This window comes from Geotrypetes seraphini, chromosome 17, assembly GCF_902459505.1.
Source record: "Geotrypetes seraphini chromosome 17, aGeoSer1.1, whole genome shotgun sequence".
In the NCBI taxonomy this organism is placed as follows: Eukaryota; Metazoa; Chordata; class Amphibia; order Gymnophiona; family Dermophiidae; genus Geotrypetes; species Geotrypetes seraphini.
In genome coordinates, this window is record NC_047100.1 from 6762652 (window position 1) to 6787568 (window position 24917).

Consider the following 24917-nt stretch of genomic DNA (forward strand, 5'->3'; position numbering starts at 1 on the left):
ATGGGGAGGCTGTGCCTCCCTGAATGTTGCAGATGCTAATGCTGAATTGATTTCCCTGCCAGAATGACTTCTTACTCTTTTTCCCTTGAAAATAAGCAGATTTTCAGGCTATTTACAATGAATATGAATGAGATAAATTTACCTACACAAAAGATTAATTTTAAATGCAAACCTTTGCTTTGCCTATTAATTCCAGATAGCCTTTTCACCTCCTAATGGGAAAATCATCTAACCATAGGTTTGTTGACATAAGAGCCTTTTCTACAAGGTTGCTGTTACATGGGAAGTTACCACTTAGAGGGTAAATCTACAACATTGAGCAGGCGTCTATTTCAAGCCAATTCTGTAAAGTAATGTAGGCACTGACTAACATAACTGGCAGAAAATGTGCTTACATTCAAGGGGCAGTAATTTATACCAGCCCTCTAGCTGCTGTGGATGCCTCCACCAGGATATTAGCCAGAACATGTGTAACTTACAGCAAAATATTCCTTATTGAATCATAGTATGTAATTTTTGTGGTACTCTATAGGAGGTCACTATTTAAGTTGCCACTTGCATTATTTGTCCCAGTTCTGTCGGTGTGTACACTTTGTTGTGGGTGTTACTGTTTTGTGTATTTGGATCCCTTTTTCTGTACTGTATTAGAATATTAACATGTGTTTCTGCTGCCTAAGTCTTAAGTGGCTCCCTTATAGAATTACCCTCTTAATGATACTTGGATTAAAAACATGGGACGCCTCTTCTTCCTTCTCCAACACACAATACAAGGTCAAAGAAATAGCTTACTTCTGCGACTTGTGCTTGTTTCGTTTGTGATGGCTGAGATGCACATGCCGTGATCAGCTGGGAATTTGTTACAGTTCAGGATTTCTGGCCATGGGTATCCATAGCAGGCCATTATTGGCGCACAGCTGTTTCTCACTGCCTCGCAGAGACTGCGGCAGGGGTAGATAAACCTAACAGGAGAGACAGGACTTACTGAAAGTGTCAGCAAAGGCAGTGTAAGGAGAGGCTATTTAATTCAGATTTCTGAACAGAACAACTCTCCATATAATTTAAACTGATACAGCAATGACATCGTGGTCCACTCCCTCTGAGCAAGAAATTTCAGAGGGGAAGGGAGCCATGAGCATGCGCAGATGCTCAAGGCCCTGTATCAGCCGGCCATGTTGATTTTTGTGTCAGTTTCAACCAACTTGGGAGAGGGAGGTAAGGAGAGAAATGCTAGACACCATGGGAGGGGAAGGATAAGCAAAAAATTTGCTCTAGCTCAAATATAAACCAGAGCTCATTTTTTCTGCCAGGGAGAGTTGTACAAAAAGTGTATGTATTCAAGTATATACAGTACTTTTGCTTTGAAAATTGGAACAAAGTCTCAGGTGAAAAAGTACCATGTGTCTTGACAGAATTTGCCCCAGAACATCTTTTTGACTACTAATTTATAAATAAATATGTCCAGCAGGAAGAAAAGCATTTTTTTAAAGTAAAACTTGAAAGGAGAGAATGTATGAGTGACACACACAAAAAAAGGATTGCTATAATGCAGCCGCTGGAATAAGTGAGTGGAGTTATTGGTTCTCCTATCCCCACACTATTTTAACTCTTTAGTTACACAGTAGACTCCCAGTTAACCGACATTCAACTAACCAGCACTCTCAACCAACCCTTAAAAATAATCTTTCCACCACCCCTCCGGTCACTGTCACTGCTACCCAACACTCCAAACTCACCCCCTCTCCTGAGGCCACTGGCGCTGCTACCCAACACTCCCACCCCTACCCCTGAGGCCATCGATGCTGTTTTCTTCCCTTTGCACTGCTGTCCACCTCCTCCCCCCCCCCCCCACTGAAACAACCTGCCGCTAAAGTTCTAAGCTGGGCCGCTAAGGGGCCTTGAGCATCTGCACATGCTCAAGGCCTTCTGGCTCCCAACCTCTCTGAGAATCTTGGAGAAGGTGGAAGGCCTTGAACATGCACAGATGCTCAAGGCCCAGCAACGGCCCATCTTAGAACTTTGGCAGCAGGTTGTTTCAGCGCCAGAACGTGGTAAGTACAGTACCAGGCAGTTGGGGGAGGAGGTTGGCAGCAGCGTGAAGTTAGGAGAGTAGCGCTGGTGGCCTCGGGGGTGGGTTAGCGTGTTGGGTAGCATCGATGGTGGCCTCGGGGAGGGGGGGAGTTTGGAGCGGGAGGACAGCAGCAACAATAATTATGCTTATTTTAAAAAATAACTCTTAAGCAACCAGAAACTACACTCATCCGGCATCCACCAATCCCCATAGGTGCCGGATAACTGGGCGTCTACTATATCGTAGAAACTTGCCAGTAATAAATAGAACAACAGACATAAATCTAGAAATATACAAATGCTAAAGCCATTGGTAGATCAGAATCAATAATGGATGTCTACAGTACTTGACAGATATGTGGAAAAGGTGGACAAATTTGTGGGACTTTCCAGTCTCCAACTGATAACAACTTTATATGTCCAGCCATTAACACTAAAATCTACAAAGATTATTTCCTTAAAGTATTTGGTCTGTGCTGTGGAATTTTAATCATTTCAAACATAGGCCCCCTTTTATCAATTCACATTCTAGACTCACTAATGACCTTCCGCAGAGCAGTAAAGACCTTCCTCTTCTGCCAATCGGGCCATTAAAAACTGCCTCCTCAATATACTTCTCCAAGTACTCTTTGTTATGACCAGTCTGGTCTCTAGAATAAGCTCCGTTATTGTCTACTGTAACCTATTTGTTATCATGACTAGTCTGTTTTCAAACGATTGGGAATGTCTACTTGTAACTCTTTCTGAGCTTCTGGGAGAACGGGCTAGAAATCAAAATAAATAAATAAATTAGGGGTTTTTATCGCCAGCTGCTGCGACAAAAGCTCATAGGAATTTTATGAGCATCGGAGCTTTTACTGCAATGGCCGGCAAAAATAAAAACTCTACGCGCTTGATGAAAGGGGGCCATAGTGTGTAACTTTTTTTCAAGTCTGTATCTAGTACATGGTTAAGTTTGTATCTGCTGCTTAATTGCCCTGGTGCATCAGGGAAGATTCTGTCTTAGGTTTCAAACTCATGCCAGTGAGTTGTAAACATGATTGCTAGTTCTATTTTCATTTTGCAATGAAGGCTACCAGAGCTCCCATCTTTCAAAGAAAAAGGGACTTTCTTAACATGAGGTCTATGGTTTAAGTTTTGGAAATGCCCTTTTATTACTAGAAGAACCACAAGGGTTCAAATCATCAAGGTGACTGATGTACTATAATGGGGTAATTGTCTTATGTTAGCAAGTCCTATTAATGATATGCAGTTGACTTGTGCATTAAAGTTGGCATGCTGGAAAATAAATTCTTCCTTTCCAAAATAACAGCAATTTTTTTTAAAAAAAGTTACGTACCTGTCTAAACAGATAGGTGTGAAAAGTGAACAGAGGAAGATTCTGGCATCAGGATGACACTCTCTGGCTAAGAGAGGAAGCCAGCTCGAGGACTGTTGGATCACCTCGGCCATGGTTTCATGCTCCAGCAGATTTGGAATTCTCATCTCTGAATATCCAATGTCATAACATAGAGCCATGCTTCTCGGGATGAGCATGCATCTGGAAGAGCTAATCGAGAAGTCAACCGAAATTCCCTTTGAGCCTAAAAAGAACAGCCAGAAGAACAAGAGAAACACCAGGCTCTGGCTGGTGGATCGTCTGTAATAAACCAAAATCATTTTGTATCAGGATTCCTTAGATATGAACTTTGTTGAAATGGCAGTTAACGTTCCTTCTCAGCTGAAAGCAGAAATGAGTTTTTCTGGCTTTGAGATGATTTTTATAGTGTGGAAGGCACGTCCATAAATCTCTTCTCATTAAGAAACTGCCCTTTTGGATTGTTTAACTGTAAAAACAATACCACAGTTTGCGTTTGCAAATGGGCCTGGCTAAGACCAGCAGGTGTTATAATGAGAGCAGAGGTGGATAGTTTGAATGTTTCCTTTCTCCACAGCGTCTTAGCTGGGTTTTGTTTCATTTGATTAGATCTCTGTTGGATACCATTCCTTGGGTCCGGTCCCCTTCCCTGCCCTGGGATTAGTAATTATCTTATAAATTCAAATGTTTTCCTCCCGTTTTTCCTTCTGTGAAAAGCAATCCTGAGTTGAGCAAGTTCAATTAAGGACTATTTGGATAGCATGTTACCCCATGAACAGGTCCAGAGGAGGGATCACCTCTTCATAGGCTCATCCTACCAGGCAGTTGCTAATAGAATAAACTTCATTTGCAGGTTTTAAGGATATCATTTCCTTACTGGAGTAGCAGAACTTAATCTGCAAGCTTTTAATTTTCCACACATATAGACCCTCTTAACATATTTTTAATTCTTAATAAACAAGAGAATTTGATTCTATTGTGAAATGTAGCTCTTCTGGTTTTAAAAGGGATTTTTGCATTCATATTATATATGCTGAATTATTTAAATGAATTAGTGTCTGTTGTCCAAAAATAAGGTTTAACAAAAAATAGTGGCTCCCTTTTATCAAACTGCGTTATGGGTTTTTTTTATCGCTGGCTGCTGCAGTAAAAGCTTCAACGCTCATAAGAATTTTTACAGCAGCGACCAGCGATAAAAAAAAAAAAAAAAAAAACACCTTACGCAATTTGATAAAAGGGGGTCAATTGATTTATACATTACGATTTTATATATCCTCATCGATCAAGATTGCTGAAGGTGACTTTAAAATGCAAGAGAGAATGAGGCACAGAAATGACCCCCTGTCCATTATCCCCCCTATTATGGTCACAGTGCAGTGGGCTGGGTGGAGGGGGAGGGCGTGTTGCACAGGGCACAATTCCAGCTCAGGAACCTCCTGAATGGTTTACATGTTTTTTGGTTTTAATTAAAATGCAATAAATAAATCAGCAACCCAAGGAAGAAATATCTTATGTGACTTACTAAAGGTTTTGATTAGCTTTGCTGTGGCTTGACTTTCCTTGGAAATGTGTAACTAACTACAGTAGTGTAAGGTATATGTTCTATAAGCCGAAGCATTTAACTCCTGCAACCTCCAGGTTGAAGTGTTATAGCAGATGTGAATTGTGCAACTATGGTAATGTTCTGCCAATTTTTATTTTTTTTGCCCCTTCAATAGAATTTATGGTTTTGAGTAATCCTGAAATACATATTGCTGGACTTAGTTATTAAGAAGTCCTTTTACTAAGCTGTGGTAATAGCCTTGGTGCACCCCTAAATGGATTTTTCCTGCATGCTTAGGCCCTTTTTCCTGCAGCAAGAAAAAGGCTGATTTTCAATCATTTCTATTAATGGCCATGTGCTAATGTTGCTGTTAGGTCCTAGATAAAGTTAAAACTGCAAAAAGGCTTTTGCCAGTTATGTGGCACCAAACTGAATATTTGCCAAGAATTGGATAACTTCTGGTAGCCACCTATGATGCAGATTTTGCCAAGCTGTATTTATAAAAAGTTTCATTTTCTTACTGTTTTAATGTTTTGTTTTTGTGTTATTTGTCTGTAGAAATTCCCAATTTCTTGACAGATGAGGAGTGTAAGCTACTTATTCATCTGGCCCAGCTGAAAGGATTGCAGAAGAGCCAGATCCTTCCCACTGAGGAATATGAGGAAGCCATGGAAAAAATTGAAATCAGTCAGGTGGACATCTTTAATCTGCTGGATCATAACCAAGATGGACAGCTACAGCTGAAGGAGGTATGATGCTGAAGAATTCAATCAGGTGAAAGAGATACTTGAAAAAGGGCTCAGGATTAGTCTTGAGGAAGAGATGTCAATTGCTCAGCCGTGGACTTAGATTCAGGATACAATTTATTGACAGTAGCACTGTGTAGACTCGACACTGACAGTGCTTCGCCAATAATGCCTTTATCAAGTCTATTAAATCATAAAAATAAAGCCGTGGAAAGTCACGTAATATAATAATACTGAATAAAACTTGAAAATGTACATAAAATCAATGGCTGAAAGATATATATATACACAATAAATCTTATCAAAAAAGGAAAAACTGTAGGAGTGGTGGATGGTAAACCAAAAGGTCCCAAAAGCATGTGTGGGTGGAATGCAAAAGTGTTAAATAAGGGACATTGTGGGTCATTTGACCTTATTGGTGGGAAGATAAGGAATACTTCTGATAAGAACACTGACTGCAATTGAAACGGAAAAATATGATTCAAATGAGGAGCTGTCCAAATGAGCCACAAACTTCACTTTAACACTTTTGCATTCCAACCACACTAGCTAAAGTTAGAAGGAAGTTCTTCACCCAGAGAGTGGTAGAAATCTGGAACGTTCTTCCAGAGGCTGTTATAGGGGAAAACACCCTCCAGGGATTCAAGACAAGGTTGGATAAGTTCCTACTGGAACAGAACATACCCAAGTAAGGCTAGTCTCAAATATGCCACTGATTTTTGACTGCTGGGCTGATCCAGCAGCGGCAATTCTTATGTTCCTTTTTTATTTTTTCTTGATAAGATTTATTGTATATAGTATTATGTGATTTTTCATAGTTTTATTTTTATGGTTTACATCATTATTGCCAAAACACTGTCGGTGTCGAGTCTACACAGTGCTACTATCAATAAAGTGTATCCTGAATCTAAGTCCACGGCTGAGTGACTGACACCTCTTCCTCGCGACTCTCTGTTTTGGCTTGCTGCTCTCGTCATCTAGGCCTTTCGGGCTTTTTTCTTCAGTGTCCTCAGGATCAGTCTTAGCATCTGCCTATCAGGTACCCTTGATTTTCACTCATTCTCCAAACGAAAGTATACGCTTACTTATAAGAACATAAGAATTGCCGCTGCTGGGTCAGACCAGTGGTCCATCGTGCCCAGCAGTCCGCTCACACGGCGGCCCTCTGGTCAAAGACCAGCGCCCTCACTGAGACTAGCCCTACCTGTGTACGTTCTGGTTCAGCAGGAGCTTGTCTAACTTTGTCTTGAATACTTAAATAAGGAAAACTTACCAGCAGATTTATACACCTGCTTTTTACTGTGGCTACTTTTTTTGGCAAAAACAATAAGCATAGTTTTAAAAATGCAAAGCTGTGTATGTGGTTGGATCCCTCTGTGTAACCTCACTTCAGGATCACTCGTGGAAATACCAATAAAAGTTTGCACATTATAAGGCAACATGTGTACTTTTACCTTTATACAGGATGGGCAGTTTCCCTACTCCCTAAATGTTGTGGAGTAGCTGTTCTTTATTGTCTTGTCTTCCTACTATGATTCACCATTATAGGTATGCATGTAACTAATCATGATACTGAGGAAGCAATGAGTATCTAAAGTAACAAGGTATAATGCCACTGATTTCAAGATCTTGATGATTGTTTCAGGTTTTGACACATACTCGCTTAGGAAATGGCAGATGGATGACACCAGAGAATATCAGGGAAATGTACGCTGCTGTCAAGGCAGACCCTGATGGAGATGGTGAGACATGTAAAATAAGTCAGTCAGTGGCATCCTTCAATCCCATCTATTGTTTGGAAAGGCCATGTGGAAGGAATATGTCTTCATTCACTTTTTGAACTGTAGTAGATTAGCGTCGTCTTGTAAATAAATAAAGAACGCATTCCATAGTATTGGAGCTAATATGACAAAGGCTGATTGCCTTGTAGAGTCTGGTCTTGCCCAAGACAGAGGTGGTGTTTTTAAATGATTTTGATCCTGAGATTGCAAGGAAAGGTTGGGAATATAGGGGACCAAAGGTGACAAGTCTGCATAAAAAAACCCTTGAGTGCTAATTCCAAAATGTTAAACTTTATGTGAAAACAAATTAGGAGTAAATTGACCAGTATAATGGGCTCCTGTTATCAATCGAATGGCTACATTCTGGATAGATTGAAGATGATGTAATGAATATTGAAGGATATTGCTGAACACAGAATTTGCATAGTAGGCAATTCCGGTCCTCGAGAGCCGGTTCACGGAAGTTTCGCCCCCCACATTTCGCCCCCAGCAATTCGCCCCTCACATTTCGCCCCCGCACATTTCGCCCCCCGGATGTTTCGCCCCCACACATTTCGCCCCCGCACATTTCGCCCCCCGGATGTTTCGCCCCCACACATTTCGCCCCCGCACATTTCGCCCCTGAGTGTCAGACTATTCCTCTCGCAGGCGATTTCTTTGCCGACACGACGGCAGGCTACAAATTCAAAGTGCACAGCTGGCTGTTCTCACTGCCTCTAATGTCGGCCCTGCAGCTCCGGACTTCCCCACACCTGCTCTCTCCCCCCCCCCCCCCGATCACTATTATTTTAAATGTTATGGCAGCCACGGCGCTGTATCCATCGGAGGAGACTTCTAACCTCGGCCATGAAGTTGCTGTTGCAGGAAGAGTTCCGGGGCAGGCCGAGGTTAGAAGTCTCCTCCGATGGATACAGCGCCGTGGCTGCCATAACATTTAAAATAATAGTGATCGGGGGGGGGGGGGGAGAGAGCAGGTGTGGGGAAGTCCGGAGCTGCAGGGCCGCCAGCTGTGCACTTTGAATTTGTAGCGTTTTTTTTTTTTAAGGAGTCAGGGAGTATGCTGATGCGCCCCCGAACGCCGGCGCCGCCTCCCAGCGCGAAGAGAGTCGCTCGGCGCCGCGAGCCGCCAGCCCAAACGCGGCCCGCGCAGAGGCGCGGCCCCCCCCCAACGACCAGCCGACCCCGAACGCCACCGCGAGCAGACAACCCCAACGCGGCCCGCGGCCCGGCAGTAGGGGAGCGCCGGTCCGCTGCGGTCGGCGCCGCCAGCCGCTACAGGGGGAGCGCCGGCACGCGCATTCTGCGCCGCGAGCTGCTGGCCCTAACGCGGCTCGCGGCCTGGGAGGAAGGAAGCGCCGGTCTGGTGCGGTCGGCCATTGGTGCCGGAGGGGGAGAAGGAGCCCCCAAGCGGCCCGGCCGGGAGGAGGGGAGCGCCGGTACGGTGCGTTTTTGCGCCGCGGGCCGCTGGCTCCAACGCGGCCCGCGGTATGAGAGGAGGGAAGACTACCGGCTAAGGGCAGGAATCCGATCCGACGCTCCCGGGCAGGCGGACCAGCCCGCACGTGTGGGGCGACCCGCCCCGCTCATATAGTTGCCAGGAAGAGAGTTGTTCGGTGCCGCGAGCCGCTGGCTCACACGCGGCCCGCGGCCTGGGCAGAGGTGCCGCCCCCCCCAACGATTAGCCGACCCCGAACGGCAAAGCAACCTGCGGCCAGGGAGGAGGGAGTCGGCGGCCCTGAAAGCCGGCGCGGCCGACGCCCCGACTCCTTGCAAGCCGCACCCCCCCTCCTGCACCAGCTCCGCGCGGGGAGAGCCGGCAACAAGTTTAAAAAACGCCGAGGGCAGAAAGCCGATCGGCAAGAAGGCGCAGCGCTCTAAGGCGGGCGGACCCGCACGCAAGTTCCGGGCGGGCCGCCCCCACCGTCCTCTCCCTCATCGAGAGCGCCGTCGTGTCGGCAAAGAAATCGCCTGCGAGAGGAATAGTCTGACACTCAGGGGCGAAATGTGCGGGGGCGAAATGTGTGGGGGCGAAACATCCGGGGGGCGAAATGTGCGGGGGCGAAATGTGTGGGGGCGAAATGTGTCTGGGGGCGAAATGTGGGGGGCGAAATGTGAGGGGCGAATTGCTGGGGGCGAAATGTGGGGGGCGAACCTTCCGGATCCCTCGAGAGCCACAGGCAGGTCAGGTTTTCGGGATATCCACAATGAATGTGCATGCCATTCTATCTCATGAATATTCACTGTGGATATTCTGAAAACCAGACTTTCGAGGACTGGAATTGCCTACCACTGGTCTAGCATATTTGTAATTTGGGAGGGGGGGGGTAAAATAATTGTATATTATTATTTGTAAGTTCATTGTGCTTTTCTTGTAATATTATTCCTAGATGTTACTTGTTTGCACAATTGTAGTTTGGAAATTCAATAAAGATTAAAAAAAAAAGAAAATTCAGTTATTATTACAAAATGTTTTGGGACACTTGTTGAAAGATTTAAAATGAATAAAGAATTTAAAAAAAAAAACCCCAACAAAATGTTTTGGGGTTTTTTCTCAAAACTCCTTATGTCATTTTTCCCTTATTGGTACAATTGTAAAGTGAGGGATGGGGGGAGGGATTTCTTATTTGATATTACATGTTTAGATTAATAAAAAAGATTATATAATATATTATATGATATATGAAATTACATATGAAATAGGGATGGGAGGGTGGGTTTAAATATTATAATTTAAGTTGTTTACGAAAGTTAATCAAGTGATATTGTATAAGTTTAAATGATACACTTGTTGTAAGATGTAAAAATGAATAAAGATTTATTTTAAAAAAAAACAAAAACCTCCTTATTTCTGGCTTTTCATAGGTGTTTTGAGTTTGGAAGAATTCAAGCGATTGAACATCAGGAACTTTCACAAGTACATGGGGACTGAAAATGTGAAGATGAGTGACCTGGTACGCAACAGCCAGCATACATGGCTTTATCAAGGAGAGGGAGCACATCAGCTGCTCAGATCCATACGGCAAAGGTAATTAGTTCCTTCCCCAGCTGCGGGACAGCACCATAGAAATATTTTGTCCAGGTAACTTTGCACAGAATTTCTATGTGGACAAAGTTTATATGAACATGCAGAGGAGCCAGGTAGGCAGTGTGTGACATTTAGTCCGATTGTGCCATGTTAAGCAAGATCCACCGAAATTTAAGCCGACAAGTCAATATGCACATTTTTCTCTGCTCAGATTTATCTAAACACTCAGCCTCATTGTTATCTAGATATGTGTGGCTGAATAACTGGACAGGGATAACCAGACAAGCTTATTCAGTTAACTATGGGCTTCACGTTTGCAGCTAAGTACCCATATTTGCAAAATGAAGCCACGTTAAGTTTTTATTGCCGGCCACGGCGGTATTAACTCCCAGCATTCATAGGAATTCTATCAGCATTGAAGCTAATACCACCACGGCCGGTGATATAAAAGCTAGCTAGCTTTTGCCATTATCTTTTCAATCAGTTTGGCCACCTTAAAATCATTACATACTATCACACCCAAGCCCCGCTCCTCGTTTGTACCCCATGAAGACAACCGCTTGGAGATAGCAGCAACAATTGTGATAAGAGGGAACTGTTGGGGAAGGAGCAAGTGGGGATCGCTCCCAACTCCCATGTATAGACACCAACATTTTAAAATAATTGAGGGTGCCCTTACTGTGAAGGAGCTTACTCAGAATTGGGGGTCCTTTAAGTAGCAGCCATCACGCAAAGTGATTTTTCGTTCAGCAGCTCCTGAGAAAAACAACTACACTTCCAGATGTGCAGAAAGATCGTTTTTGGGAAAACAGGCCTGCAAGACTTCTCAGTTTCACTGCTTTTGGCATTAATGCATTTCTTTGCTTGCTTTTTTGTATCTCGGTAGCTCATTAATGGAAAAGGTAAATAAACTTTTGCACCGAGCAAGCTTCATGGAAACACTTTGTGCTATTTTTCACATAAAGCACATTTTTGAACTAACCACCTCATTCTGTAATTTTGTGAACATATTTGTGCACTTGTCCCCAAATTCTCTATATGGAGCCTAAATAATTATTTATTTTTAGTATTTATATACCACTTATAGCCTAAGTGGTTTACTCAAGCAGTTTTCCCTCTGTACCGGTGGACTCACACTCTGCCTAATGCACCTGGGGCAATGGGGGATTAAGTGACTTGCCCAGGGTCACAAGGAGCAGCGTGTAGCTCAGACCACTGCGCTACACACTCCCTAATCGGCACCAATCAGAATGGCGCTTGGCACGATTCTTTGAAAGGCACACATTATATATAGAACCATGCTGAGCAGCCATGCACGGCCTAACTTTTAGGCCAAGAAAAGCTAGGCCTAAAAACCTGTGCTTAAGTTGTGCGCCCCCTTTTGAGATTCACGCACTGCAAGTGAGGCACACCGCTTTATAGAATGTGCCTATAAAGTTACATAATAACATAGTAGATGACGGCAGATAAAGACTCGCATGGTCCATCCAGTCTGCCCAAGTTGTGCGCTTAACTTCTAATTAGGGCCAATTAGCATCGATTATAGGTGTTAATTGCCAGTTATCGGTGCCGATTGACTTGTTAAAAAATTATTGTGACACTTATTGTAAGTTTTAATAAAGAATTGGAAAAAAAAAGTTGTGCATGCAAATCGGCTACGCACATGTACAGATTTTGGTCCTTAGTCCACAAAATTGTGCATGCAGGTTATAGAATGTGGACAGTTGTGTAACTTAATTGCTTACTTAGGCACAAATTAATACTCAGCAATTATTGGAGTGAGTTCTGCAAGTCATTTTACTTTAGGTGCTATTCTTTAATATTAGTTCCTATGTTCTGTGGTGCGTAAATACGAGAGACGTGGGAGGATGTGGGAGGGGCAGGTAAGGGGCATGGCAACCATTTAGGATACTGTCGGTTATATGTGTAACTGCTGTGTTTTTCTCTACCTGTATGTCAAGTTATGTGCGTAACGGCAATTTTTTTCCATTACAACCCTCAGATTTTATTGTTTTCTTTAGCATCTACCCCAAAGTATTCAAGAATGCTAGAAGAATCTGTTCACCCTAAATTGTATGCCAATATCAAAGCAAGATATGTGAAAAAAATGCACAGATTTGGGAGAGCTCTTGCACGGTTCAGCTGTTACTGTATGTGAATATGGTACAAAATACTCAAGACAGGCTTTAATAGCTATCTGAAATCAGTGCCAGCTTGAGCTATAAGGAATGTATTTACAGAGACCTACGATACCACTCGCATCTCTTTAGATTTGTGGGTATACTGCCAGAAGGATTAAGATGCTTTGGAAAACAATTGTTTTGCACAATTGAGACTAATTGGAGAGAACAGTGGGTAATAAGAGATTAATTAAAGTGAATTTAGTTATTGACAAACAAAATAGGCTGGGTACCTGGAAACAGTTTCCTCCCTGGTGTTTATTTTTAATTAATTACAACTAATTGCTGTTGTAGAATTTACTCCTTTATTGTTTGAATAATGTTTTAAGTCTTTAACAAGGACCACCCTGGTTTGATTACTTGTGATCTGGAAATAAACAAAGAAACATAGCTTTATTTTTATTCATTCTAAATGTTGGTCAGTTTGTAATCAGACTTCTTGTCTTTGCAGTGTTCTCTTTCCAGGGAGTCACAAGAACTATTAGCATCCATTGTGATTGGGAGACATATTTTTCAATGCATGTAACGCCCTGCTCTCTGATAGAAGAGATCCAGGACCCGTTTTGCCCAAAAGGCTTTCTCAAGGGTTCGTGGAGGAGCTCAAATGCGGCATCCTTTCTCATTTGGGGCTTCTGCACCTTTTAGTGTTTACTAAGTTAGAGACGTTTAAATACCTACGTGGCGTAAATGCACATGAGTCGCGTCTCTTTAAAGTGAAAGGAAGCTCTGGAATGAGAGGGCACAGGATGAAGTTAAGAGGTGATAGGCTCAGAAGTAATGTAAGGAAATACTTTTTTACAGAAATGGTGGTAAATGCATTGAACAGTCTCCTGGAAGAGGTGGTGGAGACAGAGACTGTCTGAATTCAAGAAAGCGTGGAATAGGCATGTGGATCTCTGAGAGAGAGGAAGAGATAATAGTTACTGCAGATGGGCAGACTGGGTGGGCCATTTGGCCTTTATCTGCCATCATGTTTCTATGTAATTAAAATCTCATAAGGTCTGTGTCCAGACTTTTCCATTGTCTTGAAGTATATTTATATAATGCCTTCCCTGGCTTCAAAGTGGTAAAAATGAAAACTATTCAAATATTAGTGTATCCAGTTCTTTGTTTCCAAGTACATCAGGAAGTGATGATAGAGGGTGTAACTGAATCTATTTGTTATCCCCTAAAGACAAACTGGAAAGAATTATTTTTTTTTTTTATAAATCTTTATTCATTTTAGATTTTTCAACAAGTGTACAGAAAATCATCAATCAATATATAACATCACTTGAAACTCTACAATTTCTCAAGAAGATGATTTAACCCCAACCCACCCCCAAAATTGTAATCACACAATATATACTATATAATATAATAACATATACCATTTGTTCTAAAATTTATTTGTGAAATTCAAAAACCCACCCCCACCCTCAAACAATATATATAGTAAGTACGGAAAAATGCTGATTAATCATTATAATAACTTAATAATGGCCCCCACACATCCTTAAATTTATTAAAATATCCTTTTTGAACTGCTAGCGCTCTTTTCATTTTATACATGTGACACACCGAGTTCCACCAAAAACAATAATTTAATCTTTTACAATCTTTCCAATTATATGTTATTTGTTGAATGGCAACTCCTGTTAAAATCATTAAAAGTTTATTTTTGTTTAAATTTCTTTATTCATTTTTTCATATTACACAAGTGTATCAGAAAAATACATACAATCTCATAAACACACACTTGATTTTCCTTCATGAATACTTTAAGTACAATATATCATATTTATATTCATATTTTTATAATGTTTTAGATAATATGTAAAAGTTTATTATTATTAGAGGATAACTGACTTTTAGCTCTCATAGACATGCCAAATAAAATTGAGTCATATGACAATGCTACATGATTTTCTAGCATACAATTTATTTGATCCCAAATTGACTGCCAAAAAGCTTTAATAAATGGACAATAAAACAATAAATGATCTAAAGTTCCAACCTCAAGATGACAATGCCAACATCTCTGTAAAGAATTATTGTCATTGTGCTATCACAGATGGTGTTTTTAAGAGTGTCCACCACTTGTTCCTTACTTTTGTTAGGGTGATTCGGTTAACTCGCTTGCCCCCTGAGATTGTGGAACACAGTGAACCTCTGCAGGTAGTGAGATATGACCAAGGAGGACACTATCATGCCCACACGGACAGTGGACCAGTCTTCCCTGAAACCGCCTGCAGCCATACCAAATTCATCAGCAATGAATCAGCTCCCTTTGAAACATCTTGTCGGTGAGTTATAGCTCAAGTGGAAGACATTAATTCAATACACTAGAATTTGAACATAAATATCTTTTGGTATTAGTTGGATTTATATATTGAATATATAGTACTAGAAATAAAGTATAATATGTTAAAATGTTGGAAATTACTTATCACAAAGATATTTCAATACAAGCTGAATATCTTAAATAGTTATATTCACACAAAGATGATATTCTTGTATTTTCTTAATAACAGAAACTATATGTGCCTTGCCTCTTATAATGGAGAAAAAGACCTCAGTGTTTCTCAGAGAAATATCTGGGAAACTTTCTATGGCAAGTACTTAGTTGCCACAGAGAAATACATCCTTGGTCTCACAGAAAAAACTCCGTTGTATAGCTTTAGAATAGTCGTAATCACTATTAAAGCATATCGTCAATATATTTCAACAGAAAAAACAAGCACTTATCTTATTTTCTTCTGGTATTAAGCAAAATCTCCGCAGTTTACAGTTGAAACCAGGTGCACTCGGGGGAAAAGTCTAAAATTGTTCAAAATGAAGATAGGCACCTAATTGTAGGTGCCTCTTATAGACTTTATCCCTTAGAGCTGGAGGTGTATGCTTCTATATCCTTGAGAGGTGGCATTTTTCAGGCTGGCCTTCAGAAAACTCTGCACACCTTTATTTAATCTCAACTGCAGCCTCTAGCAAGAAGGTCATAGCAAAGAACTTTACTTTGCTTTGGCTATACTTTGAATTTCATGTAGCGAAATTTCCATAGTTCTGCTTTCAGTGTATGTACCTGGTTGTTTTGTAGGTATGTAACGGTGCTGTTTTACCTAAACAATGTAACTGGAGGTGGAGAGACGACCTTTCCCATAGCTGACAACAGAACCTATGATGAGATGGTAAGGCGTGAATCTGCCCTTGTTTCAGACAATGTTTAGCTTAACTGTAAATACCTCCAAGATGTGCAGTGGAGAAAGGAATTAAACTGACAATTTATGCAGAAAAGACAAAAAAGGAAGTTAAAAGAGCAACTGAAGGAGGAGTTAACAGCTTCCACTTAAAAGATGGGACTGTCAATACAATGCTATTTGCATGACCTGCCCTAATGGAATATTTTCTACTCATTAGATCTTCTGAAATACAGCAACTCAAGTGACTAAGGGCTATACAAACCCATGATCTATGACAGATTTTAGATTTGGTATGATTAAAAAAATAAAAAGAAACTCCTCAAACCTTTTTTTTTCCCTCTCCTTGACTGAAGCCATTCCTTTGAACAGGTAAAGTGGAAGATGGAGTAAAGAGGAGAAGGAGGTATCTCAAAGCCTTGTCTCTTGAGCTCTTCTTTGTTCCTTTCAGTCCCTGATCCAGAATGATGTTGATCTGCGAGACACACGGAAGCACTGTGATAAAGGCAATCTGAGAGTGAAGCCACGGCTTGGAACAGCAGTTTTCTGGTACAATTACCTGTCTAATGGAAAAGGTATCTCTGCCTACAGAGTTCTTACCACTTTAGTGTGGAAAGAAAAAGTTAGTACTAATAGGCAGCTTTATTTATTGAATTTTATTTTTGGTATTTATATACCGCCTATCAAAATTATCTAAGCGGTTAACCATCGGGTACTCAAGCATTTCTCCTATCTGTCCCAGTGGGCTCACAATCTATCTAAAGCACCAGGGTCATTAATTTATTTAAACAAAAACCTATGTAGGAAACAAAAGAAAACACACAAACACAGATGAACAAACACACCCTGATCTTAAACTTCCCCAAAATACACAATCATACAAGAAATAATAATAATAATAATGATCAAATTCTTCAAAACCTATATCTAATACAACTATAATGCCAAATTCTAATAAAGTCAAAACCCATCATGGATTTTAAAAAGCCTACTGAAAAAAAAAAAAAAAGATTTTATGTTTAGAAGAGAGATATACTAAGATACATTGTGGAAGATTAATGAGTTTATCTTAAGAAATGATAAAGGGGATATTAATTAATATTGGTTGCCTGGGGGGAGGGGGATGTTGGGGTTGCTGTTCCAATGTGTGTCCTTAAGCAGTCATTATATTGGGGGGGAAGGGTAGGAAAAAGATGGGTTTTAAAGGTATTACTAGAATGATTAAGGAAAAGATCAATAAGGGGTTGGATATTTCAGGGGTAAAAATGTGTGTCATTGAGAGAAATTTTTTAGATCTTAAATATGAAGGAAGGAAGGAAGAAGATTATGATGAGAAGTTTAAAATATATAATGTCTTTTAAGATATTTTCTATTAATGTCAATGGCCTGAATCATGTAATCAAAAGTAAAAAGGTATTAGCATTTTTAAAAAAGCAAAACGCGGATGTTTATTGTTTGCAGGAGACTCATCTGAATATAAAGGAATCACAGAAATTAAAGGGTGGGTGGGTGAAGGAATGTTTTTTTTGCTCCAGCAGCAGGTAAAAAAGCAGGGGTAGCAGTTCTTATAAATAAAAAGTGTATGGCCAATTTTAAGGTAGTAAATTCAGATCCACATGGAAGATGGATACATATCCTTTCTCTCCTCTCTTCTACCTTCCAAAGTATTTAGATCAATGCTGTCTTGTTAAAATGTTTATTTTATTTTTTCTTCTATCTCTACTTTTCACTTCTTTATTACCCTCCAGGTATTTTAGTTAGATTGTGAGCCTTCGGGACAGTAAGGGAATTTTTTAAGTACCTTTCTTATTTTTAATCTTAATGTATATTTTCTGTAAACCGCTTAGAACCTAACGGATGTAGCGGTATATAAGAAATAAATTACATTACATTACATATTGATATAAGTATGGGAAATAATACCCTGACGTTGTTTAATATATATGCCCCTAATTCGAATCAATCAGAATTTTTTAAAAAGTTGCAGAGTATGTTGTTACCACTGGCTGCTTCTAATTTAGTGGTGGCTGGAGATTTTAATGCTGTAATGGATCCATTATTGGATAAGAAACCAGGTAAAAGCATAAAATCTTTAGGTTTAGATAATTTGGCTCAATCATGTGATTTGAAGGATATAAGGCGTATTCTTCATTTTAATGATCAGGAATTTTCATTTTGTTCACAGGTTCATAAATCATTTTCAAGAATAGATTATATTTTTATTTCATCACATAAGGTGCAACAAGTGATTAAAGCTTCCATAGATCCTATTATTATTTCGGATCATGCGGGAGTATGGATAGAATTACAATTAGATCAATTAGAGAATAGAAGACCTAAGAACATAAGCAGTGCCTCTGCCGGGTCAGACCATAGGTCCATCCTGCCCAGCAGTCCGCTCCCGCGGCGGCCCAAACAGGTCACGACCTGTCCGAATCATCAGAAGGGGCTCCCTTGCCACCTTGGTTTCCCATTTAAGTCCTGCCTTCCTATCGAAGTCCTAGCCCTCCGGTCTTGCACATGCACGACCTGGTTGGTTTTGGAGATTTGATAATGCATTGGTTGTGGATGACAAATTTTTGGAAAATTTTAAAACACAAATTAATGATTTCTTCCAAATGAATTTAGTGGAGGATACATCTATTGAAAATGTATGGGATGCATTTAAAGCAACTATGAGAGGTAATATTATATCATATTCAGCTTTTGTTAGGAAACAGATTAAAATACAGTATATAGAGTTAGAAAAAGAAATTAAAATATTAGAAACTAAATTGGTAAGTAAATGGGAACATGAGGTTTTGCAAGCTCTTTTGAAAGCAAAAGGTAAATATAATGAATTAACTTCAAAAATGATAAGAAGAGATTTGTTTTCCAAGCAAACAATGTATTATGGAAATTCTAATAAGGCGGGAAGATTATTAGCGAATTATCTTAAAGCAAAAAAAAGAAAAACTAATATTAATGGGATAAAAGATGATAATGGTATAATAACAAATCAAACAGATATAATTTTAAAACAATTTCTAAAATTTTATAAGGACCTGTATTCTTCCGAGCCTTATTTGGAGAGGCAAAAAGATGGTAAAATTTTTTTAGATTTAATTAATGGACCTAAGGTTCCTGATCATATAAAACGGAGTTTAGATGAACCTATATCATTAAAAGAATTAGAAACAGCATTGAGATCTCTTAGAGTTGGATCCGCTCCAGGTGGTGATGGTTATACAGTAGAATTTTATAAAACATTTCAAAATGTCCTTTCCCCATATTTACTAAATTTATATCAAACACAACTTATAAAAGGTGATATTAAAGGTACTATGGCTGAATCAGTAGTAATAGTTTTGCCTAAGCCAAATAAAGATCCTACTTTGGTTTCAAACTACAGGCCTATATCTTTAATAAATGTTGATAACAAACTTTTGGTGAAAATTTTGGCTTTGAGATTAGCCAAAGCTCTCCCACATATTATAGACACGCATCAGACTGGTTTTATTGCTAAAAGGCACTCCTCTAATAACTCTAGATTATTGTTTCATATGTTAAATTTATCAAAAAAAATGGATGAACCGGCTTTTACAGTTTCATTGGATGCAGAAAAAGCGTTTGATAGAATAGAATGGAATTTTATGTATCAAGCTTTAGAATGGTTTGGTATAGGTTCTGGATTTATACAAATGGTAAAAACATTGTATAGCTTCCCGATTGCAAGATTAAGTATTAATAATATGATATCTGAAGGTTTTAAATTGCAAAGGGGAGTTAGACAAGGTTGTCCTTTATCTCCTTTGTTATTTGATGTTGTATTAGAACCCTTATTATTAGCAATACAGCAAGCAGGGGGGATACAGGGTATTCCATACTCTGATATGGAATATAAAGTTTCGGCATATGCGGATGATATTTTACTTTATTTGAGAAATCCAGAGTCTACCTTATCATGTCTTTTAGAATTAATTGATATGTTTGGTAAATTTTCAGGTTATAAAATTAACTGGAGTAAGTCGGAAATTATACCTTTAAATGTTCATTGTGTAAAAGGACTATTTGACGATTTTCCGTTCATATGGAAGGAAGAAGGATTTAAATATCTTGGCATTCAAGTTAAAAATACAATTGAAGATACCGTAAAAGAGAATGAAAAATTTGTATTAAAAAAAGTTACGGAGTTGTGTGAGCAATGGAACCCTTTACATATTTCTTGGTTGGGGAGAGTTCAGACTATTAAAATGATGATGTTGCCTGTAGTTTGTTACCAAATGAGTATGATACCTATTTATTTTCAGGGGTCCTTTTATAAAAAGCTTAATATCATTTTAACGAAATTTCTTTGGCTTGGTAAAATACCTAGAATAGCTTTAGTAACTTTGCAAAAATCAATTAAGGAGGGAGGGGTAAATTTTCCAAATTTTTATAGGTACCATCAAGCCTATATTCTACGTCAGGGTATGTATTGGATCCTCCCAGAACTTATAGATAATGCACCAGATTGGTTGTATTTGGAATGGCGCCTTATGTTTCCCCTAAATTTAGTTCATCTTCCAAGTATTAACATGCCTAGAAGATACAGAGAAAATAAGATATTAATGGATACTTGGAAAACGTTGAGGTTTATTAGTAAATTAACACCTATCCCAATAAACAAGTCAACTAATCAGTCTCTATGGATAAACTCCAAGATCAAAATTGGCGGAGCTCAAATCCTTTGGAAGAACTGGATTATTGCAGGCATTCGATCTCTAAATGATGTTATTTCAGAAGGTAAACTGCTGGAATTTTCACAATTGCAACATAGATTTGGTCTTAGTAAAACACAAAGTTTTAAATGGTTGCAATTGAAGCAGGCCATTCAGGTTGGGTTCCCTGAATGGAAAACATTGAATAATCAATATAGTTTAGAGTTCTTATGTTTTCAAGCAGACTTCCTAGGGCATCAAGCCGCATTGTGGTATAAATTAATATCTGGATATTTGAATAAAAAACCAAAAAATGGTCTAAGAGACATTTGGAGCATTGAGATTAAGCATCAAATTACTGCATCTCAATGGCCACTAATTTGGTCTTGGAGAATGAGATGTACAGTGTCAGCATCTATGAGACAAACTTGGTTCTTTTTATTACATAGAGCTTTTTGGACCCCTACACGTTTGCAAAAATTAGATAGTTCTAAGTCCAATAAATGCTGGCACTGTAATCTGGAACCTGGGACGTTGGATCATTTACTATATCATTGTCCCTACATTAAAAGTTTTTGGAATGCAATTTGGCCACAAATTAATAAATTGATGGAAAATCATGTAGCAATATCATATGATACAGTGTTATTTGGAATGATGATGAGAAAAAAAAGTCAAATTTCACCAGAAAATAACAAGCTTTTACTAGTCATGACAGGGGTTGCCATTCAGCATATAACCAACAATTGGAAGAATTATAATAACCTAAATTATACATTTTGGTGGAATACAATATGTCATATATTCAAAATGGAAAGAGCAATAGCAATACAAAGAGGGACATATACTAAATTTATAAAAATATGGGGGCCATTGACAAAATATTGCAATGAATAAATAATAGGATTTCTCTTCTTCTTTTCAATATCTTCTTTGTGACACACATGAAGGGGAGGGTTGTGAAAATAATAAGCTGGAGAGGGCTTCAATGGCTGGGAGGGTGTAGATGGGCTGGAGTAGGTTTTAATAGAGATTTCGGCAGTTGGAACCCAAGCACAGTACTTGGTAGAGCTTTGGATTCTTGCCCAGAAATAGCTAAGAAAAAAAATTAAAAAATTTAAATTGAATCAGGTTGGGCAGACTGGATGGACCTTTCGGGTCTTTATCTGCTGTCATCTACTATGTTACTCAGTTTTGCAATAGACATTTTCCACACGCGAGACGTGCTTTACAAGCAGAAAATGTATAAAATTGCCTCCTTGCTGTTTTCCCGTTGCAGGTTGGGTAGGAGAACTTGATGAATACTCGCTGCATGGTGGCTGCCTGGTCACTAAAGGGGTGAAATGGATCGCCAACAACTGGATCAATGTAGACCCCATTAAACAGCGGCAGATCCAATTTCAGCAAGTGATGGCTCGCTATGGTGAAGATGACAGTGAGCCGCAGACAGACTGGACTGTAGACAGATCATACAAAGAAGTGCATGTGGACTTATAGGAGTACAGACCCGCTGTTCTTGGAGGCATTGAGTTAGCAACACCGTGAGTATCTTCAGACTGTTAAGCTTTAAGCTCCTGGAATGCCCTTTCCTCCTCCTATGATCTCTATTTTCAAGCTGTCTTATGGTTTTTACATCCACATTCATATAGGTGGTCAGTTCACCAGACAGGCCAGGATGTAAGTAGTTGACATTTGGAGACACAGCCACTCACTTTGCTACAACTAATAGATAAAAACACATCAAGGACAATACCATGACATAACTGGCTTGTGTATGTTTATTTGGTTTTGCCAAGTCATAGGGTTATGCTAAAGACAGATTTAATACAAATACAGGTAAGCATTTTTTTCTACAAATCAGGGATCCAAATGTTGACATTCTATTCATCTTTTCCATTGTAGGAAATATATAGTAAGGGACTTTAACTTTGAGGAAATGTTTTCATAAACATATTTACCTATCATGTTATCCCCTATTGTAAGATTTCACAAGTGCATTATGGGAGTAGCATGTAGTTAGTACAACCTGTTCCCATACAACAGCTGCCATTAAGCCAAGAGATTGCATTTCCTACCAGTTCATCTTATTGTGACAAAGGAATCCTGCCAGCTCAGCTGATCATGGATTTCCCTGCCACAATCAGCTGAATCGGCAGGGAGAAGCAGCAGTGGCAGAAGAAAAATTGCTTTTTGACAGGAGGGATGGAGTGGGGAGGAGCTGTGCCTAGCGAGTGCTTTTCTGTGCAGGCGCCAGGCACAGTTCCTCCCCCTTTTACCGCCACTTCGTTATTTATGCAGATCATCACCTGGAAAACAAAAATCACTCCCGCCGCAGTATTTTTTTATCATGATGTTGGAGCTTTGTGTAGTGGGGCCTAAGTGTCAGGGAAAGGACATTCAGTGATGAGGGCCACCCCTATGAACCTGTAAGCTAGGTATTATGAAACTGCCACTGCGAGTGGCCAGTCATAACAGCTCTTTTTCCATCATTAGGAGGAGAGGTTTGATGTTGGTAGCTCAGTGTACCAGCAATGGTGAATTTAACTAAAAGTACTCAGTAAAAACCAGTTTTCCTTAATTGATTGCATTTCTTTTTTCTTCCTCGTAGCACTGAAGTGTTTCCCTCCCCATAGTTTCTTCTGCTAGAGGGATGCTGCATTGTCTGAATAGAAGAGGAAACAATCAGGAGTAACTGCAGGTGAAGATGGGATAAACAACTTAGAAGAGAAAAATATTGCAACTGGTCTTTTATTTTTGGCTAAAATTACGGAAGCATTGCAATCACTGGAAAAAAACATTTCATGGTTAAAAGAGCTTTTAAACTATGTTCTCTGATCATCTTTGAGGTTGTTACCAGACCATTAAGGGGAGTCTGATGAGAGAGCCATAGCTCATACAGATCGATTGATTTTGCAGAAGACTGGACACGCTATCTCACAGGTGCTCCGTGTTCGCACATCTTCCATCAGAGACACTTTTTGCACATTCCTGATCTTATTCCATGCATTTGCCAAGATGTGTGCTGAATGTAGGCAGTCTACTACATCTGCATCATTTCCTGCGATGAATCGGAATGGCTTTTGTGTTTCTTCTTTCTACTTCTATAAACTCTTACAAGGGTGAAGCCAAAGACCACTGTATTTGTATAAACAGTGGATACCAATAGCACAACCAAATGCTGCTTTTCTGTACACAGCTAAGAAAGCATTGTGGCTTTTCCCCACTAAGTCTGAAGAAAACAGCAGATTTACAGTATGTCAGTAATTGGCAAACTCGCACATGCTTGGTGTAAAACAATTTCTGTGCGATTCATCTCTTAAGGGAATTGTGCAGCCTTAGAATGCTCAGTCTGCAGCAGATGGTGACGAACAGACTGTGGAGCATCTAGACTCGTTAATGAGGCAGCTCTTAGCCCATTTGGAGAACTGGGTATCAGTCAAGCAAAGGGGTACTTCAATTGGGGTTTTAAGTTCAGTTTAAAAAGGCATAAAGCAATTGAATTGGACATAGAGCAGAGCTGATAAATAGCAGCTTTCTGAAATCATTTTTAGATACGTATGCAATATACACATGTGCTTACTGGTATTTCCATGTAGAAATCATGAGTAATGCTTGCAAAATAACTTCCTTGGTGTGATAGCAGACTGGATAGGCCATATTGTCTTTTTCTGCTATTCAGACCTTTAACAAGATCTATAAGAGACTGCATATTAAAAGGGATCTGATTGTAGGACTTCTTGCTCTGTGCCATTGTAGACATAGGTCTATTTCCTCTGACCTTTACTTTGCTTCATGGCCCTGCACATCCAGGTGCCTTCTTTCTTAACTTACTCGGTGCCCCATTAATGAGTTTGAACTTGATAAGGAGTCAGTCAGAACAAACATATAACTCCATGCAAGGTAGATGAGAAAACAAAAGTCACACCAGAGTTTAAACGTTTTCCCTTTTCTTTGTCATTTGTGTGGTATTTATTTAGGTGTGATTTGTGACATTTCTTTTTTTTGCATTTATCCTGAAGCATATGCTATGCAAAAATACTAAAACTGGTGAAGATTGGACCAGTAATTGGTCCAATAATTAGTTTAAAACTCCTGTTCCTAATGACATATGATTTTTCATCAGCTTCTGTTCAATTTATTTATGAGTCTGGTAATGTAATATAAGATCAATCAGTGATCCACAAATGAGAGGGCAGTTGATATTGCTGGGGAGCTGGCCTGTCTTCTCTCATATTTTTTGAGAGAGGCTGGTTGAGTAGTCAGGAAAGCAGAGATGCAAATGGAAGAAAAAACTGCTGACACAGTAAAATGAAAGGACAAGACATTTTTTTTTAGATATATCACTGATAGGAAGAAGTGCAAA

At 39.7% G+C, this 24917-nt stretch overlaps 1 protein-coding gene across 1 annotated transcript in view; it reads left to right on the forward strand.

Annotated features, from left to right (window-relative positions):
* The window catches only part of P4HTM (prolyl 4-hydroxylase, transmembrane), a 30418-nt gene extending 5501 nt beyond the window's left edge, over positions 1 to 24917 (forward strand). The window contains exons 3-10 of the mRNA XM_033926596.1: positions 5526 to 5716; positions 7359 to 7455; positions 10357 to 10519; positions 14799 to 14984; positions 15776 to 15866; positions 16327 to 16450; positions 21834 to 22095; positions 23163 to 24917. Coding sequence (XP_033782487.1) covers positions 5526 to 5716; positions 7359 to 7455; positions 10357 to 10519; positions 14799 to 14984; positions 15776 to 15866; positions 16327 to 16450; positions 21834 to 22051 — 1070 coding nt within the window. The 3' untranslated portion in view covers positions 22052 to 22095; positions 23163 to 24917. The remainder of the gene's footprint in view (positions 1 to 5525; positions 5717 to 7358; positions 7456 to 10356; positions 10520 to 14798; positions 14985 to 15775; positions 15867 to 16326; positions 16451 to 21833; positions 22096 to 23162) is intronic.